Source organism: Arachis stenosperma, chromosome 8 (genome assembly GCF_014773155.1).
Source record: "Arachis stenosperma cultivar V10309 chromosome 8, arast.V10309.gnm1.PFL2, whole genome shotgun sequence".
Taxonomy (NCBI): Eukaryota; Viridiplantae; Streptophyta; class Magnoliopsida; order Fabales; family Fabaceae; genus Arachis; species Arachis stenosperma.
In genome coordinates this window covers 48,985,596-48,992,608 of record NC_080384.1, presented here as the reverse complement: position 1 = coordinate 48,992,608, position 7,013 = coordinate 48,985,596, and the positions used below count along the sequence as shown (strand labels likewise).

The 7,013-nt window shown below is 30.9% G+C and overlaps 1 protein-coding gene across 10 annotated transcripts; it reads right to left on the bottom strand.

Annotated features, from left to right (window-relative positions):
* Positions 1 to 1,116: 1,116 nt before the first annotated feature.
* Positions 1,117 to 5,538, bottom strand: LOC130946916 (uncharacterized). Of its 10 annotated transcripts, none has more exons than XR_009072388.1 (11): positions 5,166 to 5,538; positions 4,913 to 5,046; positions 4,282 to 4,340; positions 3,821 to 4,200; positions 3,615 to 3,649; positions 3,226 to 3,373; positions 2,728 to 2,780; positions 2,019 to 2,471; positions 1,733 to 1,851; positions 1,577 to 1,653; positions 1,117 to 1,482 (listed from the first exon to the last, which is right to left on the bottom strand). XR_009072388.1 is itself a non-coding variant. In XM_057875811.1 (2 exons), exons 1-2 carry the CDS (start codon positions 5,317 to 5,319, stop codon positions 4,929 to 4,931), a joined length of 303 nt encoding a protein of 100 aa, XP_057731794.1. In that variant the 5' UTR covers positions 5,320 to 5,535; the 3' UTR covers positions 4,349 to 4,928. The 10 variants fall into 10 exon arrangements, 1 of the variants encoding a protein (XP_057731794.1); XR_009072387.1 differs by having other exon boundaries at positions 3,226 to 3,306; positions 5,166 to 5,537; XR_009072384.1 differs by lacking the exon at positions 2,019 to 2,471 and having other exon boundaries at positions 1,118 to 1,482; positions 3,226 to 3,306; positions 3,821 to 3,956; positions 4,055 to 4,200; positions 5,166 to 5,532.
* Between the last annotated feature and the right edge of the window lie 1,475 nt (positions 5,539 to 7,013).

Sequence of the window (7,013 nt, the reverse complement as noted above, 5' to 3'; positions counted from 1 at the left end):
ATTCTTTTTTCTTTTTAAAAAACAGATCTTTTTAAATTATACAAATCAATCATAATTTATAAGTTAATTTTTGACATTTTGAACAATTAGTTTAATCTTCGACTATATTTATCTCTCAAAAATCTCAAAACTATTTATCTTTATTATTATTTTTATTACAATTAAATAATATATTACAACAAAATAAAATCTTAACTTTTTAACAAATAAAATATCCAAATTCATTAATGTAAACAATGCTAATATTTTAATGATTTTTGACTAGCAATGTTGATTTAAAAATAAAATAATATTTTTTATTAGCAATCGATATTTCTACTACTTATTTTATTATTGGTCTAAAATTAAAATAATACATAAAAATGTATGAAAGAATAGAATAGATAGAGATAATAGTCTCTTTATTTTAATTTTAACACACAAAACAAATGAACGGTAAAAGTTGAACACAGGTAAAAAAGATGAAAAAAATTAGTTTAGTCAAATGAGCTAATTTTTGTTTTCTTTAGATAATAATTACTAATTTTTTAAAAAAAATTTAGAGTCATGCCTCCATTGTCTATACAAAAATTTGCCTTTGTTTAATGGAAGGGTCTTACATAATAGTTTACGACATTAAAATAGATAATTTGATTAAAGTTAAATGTCATGTTGACTTAGAAGGAAGGGATCGACACTACAAAATTTTTATTTATTTGTGGCAGTTTTTTCTCTTATTTGTGGAGGTTTATAACCCCCACCAAATAGTTTGTGGGGGGTTTCTAAAACTCCCAAAATTTGAGGTGCCACGAGGTCTTTCGTGGAGGTTTTTAAAAACCTCCACAATCTATTCAGTGGGAGTTTTGTGTGTATTTAGTGGAGGTTTTATATTTAATTTTTGTGGCAGTTTTTGGTCAATATTTTTGGCGGTTCAAAACCCCCACAAAAAGACTTTTCCATTTTAAAAATAACAGGTATTTTGTGGAGGTTTCAAACCTTCACAAACCTGTCTATAATTTTTAAAAATTAATTTACATTATTCTTACACTACTGATAATTTATTATTAAAAAAAATATTTAAACAAGACATAAAAATGTAAAAGAAAATTAAAAGAAAATTAAAAGAAATACTTCAAAACAAAATATAGTACACTACCATCATTTTTTAATCACATTAATTACAACTACAAATGAATAGTATATTTATACCAGTAGAATCTAACAGCAACTCAAATAAACCTATTCAAAAAATAAAGTTGTCCAGATGCTTTGTAACATCAAAGAAAGTCTAAATAGCACAATGAGAAAATGAGTTACTAAGCCATTGAATTAATAACATGCTAGTGGTTAACATGTGAAAATATACAAGAAAAACATCTCTATTCTTGGTGAAAATGAGTCAGAACCAATCTTCATTTCACTAAACATGACTGTTAGATATATTAACAAGGCCAATTGACATACGTACAAAGCTTCACTACAATATTGATGCATCTCCAGCATCTGCCAATCAAGGAAATGAAACTCCTTCAAGATTTTAATACTCACTTACAAGAGAATACAACCCTGAAAAGAATGATAGAGGCACACTGCAAACCTTTTCTAGGAACGATGACAACAGGTGCTGCTTTGCAGTGGTGGAAGCAGTACTCTCCAACACTTCCCTGTAGCACACTGAACAAAAAGAAACACACTCTTGCATCAGAAATTTAGAACAGTATTGGATAACTGCAGAGGGAATGGAGAGGCAAACCTCTGAATTAAGCTTCTGCCTCTTGATCCCAGAACTACAGCCACAGGTTTGATCCTCTCTACTTCCTTGCAAATTACTTTCCTTGCATCACTTTCCACAATCCGAGCCACTGTCTTCACCTGCATATAACATAACAAGGATTATTAACTAGGTACTATTGGATCGGAATGTCCACGGTAGATTTGAAGTTCATGCCTAGCAAAATCTAGGTGTAACATAGACAAAGTATTAGAACAAAAAACATGAGAAGAATGATCAAATTCATTCATTAAGTGTCTATACATACTCATTAATTTGTTGAATTCTGTTTTCTCATCCTCATTTTGGTCTTGATGTCAAGCTTTTGTCAATTTGCAGGAATGACAAACCCTCTATGACTCAAGAATAGCATAGTACCTGCTTCTTATCTAGTTTTCCTAAATTTACCCCATTTTTCTTGTTAATTCAATTTAATTTACTTTAATTGGACCGAGAATTAATCCTATTGGTTCAATATTGAAAACTTCTTTCTATAAGTTATGTGTGGATTAGCATCTGCTACACACTGTAATTAACTATTTTACTCTGAAGAAAGTAACCCCAAGAAGCAACTATTTTGGCAGAACAACACATTATGGAGTAGAGTCGATATGAGGAAACAGCAGCTACAAGACTCTGAGCACAATGATATAATCTAGAATGTAACACTTCTCAGACTTATCTCACAAACTCTGGATGGCTTCAGTTCCAATGATATAATCTAGAAAAAATATAACAATCTTAATCTAATGTAACTAATAATATTAGAAATAAATACATTAAAATTGTCATTAAAAACCAGAGTAGCACAACTGAAAAAATGTCAATGTAATTTACCCTTTATTAATTTTTCTAAGAAGGATTTTACATTCTTTTCAAGTTTCAACTTATGGTCTCTAATTGTGCTTCCAAAATTTATTACGAAAGAGATGCCTCTATAAATCAAGAATTCAAGATACATCTGTGATGTGCCTTACCTTGAACTGTCTCTTGGTGCCATAACTATTACAACGGCTTCTAGAAGCATAATCTGAAGAGAGAACATACATTTACATAAGCAATGAAAGAAAGTATAAAGGAAGCTTGTATGTTCTATATGAAGTATACTCTAAACTTTATGTTCAGTAGATAAAGGTCTATAGATGAATCTATCATGACAGTTATGAGTACAAGAATTTGACATAAAAGTAGAAAACACCATCATTAAAAACAACTTTATGAGTACTAGATAAGGTGCATCCAACTCTTAATAAGCTTTGAAAAGATTTGGCATATAATAGCAAGATACATACCAAGTCTAAGTACACTACTACAAGCAAAATAACCACCAAGGTTTTTTCCAGTATTAGCCAACAATTTTACAATCCCATCCAACAATAAAAGAAAGACATAAAGAACATATTTCAGAATAACCAGCTAGAGAGAGAGAAGAAGAGAGAGAGAAGAAGAAGAAGAAAGAAAGAACAGAGGATAACCTGTAATATAGCATTAGGTCCTTGAGTCCACCAACTAGCACAGGCATCAAATAGCAGAGCTACAACTTCTGTGCTCTGAGCCTTTAAAAAAACCAACAAACTAGAATCATGTAGTAACAAGTTATCACTTATCACCATATAATGACACCTGTAGTAATTGTATCGAATTCATGACTCTAATTCTAAAATAAAAACTAAGTGCAACAAGTTCAAGATAGTTCGGTCTCCTAAGATATTCCACGTAGTATTGCAAAATAAAAATTTATAGATTTAAGAAGCATTATTAAAAATAACTAAATAGATAAATATAGTAATAACAAAAGATAAAAGACAAATGGCAATTAATAAAAAGTTTGAGGATGAAACCAAATATTCCACTCGAAACAAACCTTTTGGAACAGGGGGTAGTACTAGAACAGGAAGCCTGCATGAAGAAGTGAACAACAGTATATAAATAGAGATCATACTGAAAAAACAGAAGAAAAATTGAGATAAAAATAAGGAACATAGCTTATCCTTCAAGAGTATGAAGATTTCTCTTTATGTAATGCAACAAGCAGAAAGCAAATATAGCAACTAGTATGATCAAGCTTACTTGTTCCGCATATAAGACATTATTCGACCCTCATTTAGAAGGCCGTGATCTTCCAAAACAACAGCAACAACATCATAACCTCGAAGAGTCAAGCTCTCATAAGCAGAAATTGTTCCAGAAATTGCAAATAGCGGACCTAGAAAAATGTGCAAGCCTTTTGCATTAACATATAAATTGAGACATATATTCATTTGAAATTGAAATTGTAACTAAAGTATCAAAATTCTGGAGCACCAAATTCACTTATATAAGTCACATTAAAGTGATCCAGAAGCACCGAGACTCGCAACTCCACCTGCAGTTTCCACCACACACATAGAAGTTATTGAAGACTCTGTGGAGAATTGTTGCTTCTCTCTGTAACCCTTTAGATTCTTTTCCTGAAAATTACAATATTAAGTTTGTTAATTAATCCTGCTAAAATTCTTTCATGTTAAACTACTATTCTAATATTATCTTACCTTTGCTTTCTGCATTGTGTTTTTAGCATTAAGCACTTTGATTCCATTACTACTTTCACCTGAGAAAGAAAGGAAATTTCAGTTATAGTACTAAGAACTTCTTAGAAATTATCTTCAACTCACTTTTTATTCCTTTCAGATCACTTCTATAATATCTATGGACATGTTTTCATGTTAAAGCTACAAAGAAAGCATAAACAATTACAGGTTAGTTGTAATATTCATACCCTTCAAATTATTAAAAAATACTTAAATATTATAATTATCAATAAAAATTGTGAATATTTAACTTTGTTCTGATGTGAACATTTCTTGAATATGTATTCTAACCTGATTTCTGTAAATTTATAGATGTAAAAACAAAAAGAAAAGAAAGTGCTCAGCTCCAAAATTTAACTCCAGTTACCAGCTTCTGTCAAATCTGATTTGGAGAGTAAGGAACCAAAATAGAAGATACATAGATAAAATAGTTCAGTAAATTAGTCAGAGAACTTCAACCACAGGAATCACTCTACACGAAAACAAATGAAAACTGAAGAAGAAACGAAAACAAACTAAAACAGTGGCTTGATTCAAAAGCTTTCAACGCGGCAACTACAGCGGCAAGAAGTCCAAGTGCAAAAGTACTCACTTTCTCAACCTCATACTCAAACGCAACAGCTTCTGAATGAGGTCTTCTTCCGTGACGAGAGGAGCTTGGAGGTGCTGATTGTTGAACTAAAGCCGGAATAGCTCCTCATTCGATAATCGCGTTCACCACTTCCTCTGCAAGACACAACCATTGAAGGACTTACACCTAGAGACATGCACGACCGAATTTTTCAAAAATTGAAACAAAGGGAGCAACACACTAGGAGATCGAGGAAGAGGAACGGAGGATTTACCATTTTTGGCAAGATCGGCGAGCGTGTGAGTGGCGCGCTTGGCGGCGGCTCGATCTGACTCCTTCCATGAGAAAGTGGAGTTGAGGATGGAAACCTGCTCCTGGACCTTGGGAAGGATGGCGTCGCGGGCGTCGCCGGTTACTCTCCCTTTCATCTCAGACGCTACGGTGAGCTTGATGCCTGATGGTGACAATGGCGAAGAGATTAGTACCGCGGCGGCTAGTAGATCTAGGGTTCATTCTCAATCTTCTCCCCTTTCGATTTTTTTGGACAAGTTTTTTGTTGGAGTTAACTTTGCATTGTTTGGGTTTAATCAGAGTAGGTTAGGGATTGGTTATTGGTTTAGAAAATTGGGCTTAAAAAGTTTAAACTAGCTTTAATCAATGGGGGTTTTATATTTTGCCATACATAAAATATGTTATGGAGGTTTTATAAAACTTCCACAAAAAAACTCCCATAAACAAGTAGAAATTTTGTAGTGCGATTTGTACTCTTCTTCTAAAATGACATCATTTTTTATTATCCACCGAACCAAAACCTAACTTAGGTGATTTATTTCAGTCCCAATCTTTTCATACTCACTCGTCTTTGAAGTTATAGACAAACTCTAGAACACTATGATTGAGAATAGAGAACGTAGGTCATCATTGAACCTGCGAGTTGAAGGCGAAAATTCGACTTGTAGCATAAGACCTGTAATAGCACTTTGAAGAGACACATCTCTTATTCCTTCAATCTCGAACAGTTTCACTATATTCATGCTACAAGTTAAATTTTTGCCTCTAATTCGCAGGTTCAATAATGACCAATATTCTCCACTCCTAATCATGGTGTCTTAAGATTTGTCTATAATTTAAAAGACGAGTGAGTATGAAAAAGTTGAGACTGCAACGAATCGTTTAAATTAGGTTTTGGTTTAATGAATAATGAGAAACGATATTGTTTTTGAAAAATGTAGAAAACAAATCGACCCCTATCATTCTTTCTAAGTTAATATGGCATTTAAATTTGACTAAACGACCATCTCAACATCATTAACTGCCACGTATGATTTTTTGGTTAAATTTAGTAAAAAAAGATGACAGAAAAACCACAATAACTCACGTTAGTCATAAATAAAGGATTAAAACGAATGTATTAATTCGCACTAAAATTAAAACTTGCAGTTGATATTTAGAATCCGTGACACAAATAAATTGTTATTGCTAATTTCTTTAATGGATAATTTTATTTTTTTTAATTTCAACTGTGATCACTAATTAGACTATTTTTGACTGTTCTCACTCTTTTTCTATTCCATAGAATCATTAATTAAGATTTCATTTAAATTATGTACAACTATTTTAATATAAATCATTATTAGTCCCATGTCCATGCGTAACACACTTAAATAATCGCATCCTCATTTTTTTATATTATTCATATCTAATGATTATATAAAAAATAAAAAACAACACAAATGATGTATCTATTGTTCTTTTAATTAAAAAAAAATGTTAGGAAGTGAATAAGTTTTGTAATTTATAGTCATTAATTAATTATTATTAATGATTTTAATAGTGTAAAATTTTATCTAAGAATATAAAATTATTCACTTTATTTTTATTGGTTAGATGCTAATCAAATTTCAATAAAATTATTTGTCCCTAAATTTTTTCTTAAAAAAATTAAACGTTTAAATTTTATTTGTGTTAAAAAAGTTACTTAATCAAAAGTTTTTTCTTGGTTAATTCTATTTTTATTTTTTCTTTTCTATAAAAGCTAAGGAACATTATGTATATTTACTATTTAGTCAATTAATTTTTTTTTATATTTTATTATAAAATTGTTATTATCTCATATAATTTT

Excerpts from the sequence above, each read along its gene's own strand:
- LOC130946916 (XM_057875811.1), bottom strand. The coding sequence starts at position 5,319 with ATGAAAGGGAGAGTAACCGGCGACGCCCGCGACGCCATCCTTCCCAAG. Across the intron at positions 5,078-5,165 it reads CGCCGATCTTGCCAAAAATG|GTGTAAGTCCTTCAATGGTT; the intron begins GTAAATCCTCCG and ends GCATGTCTCTAG.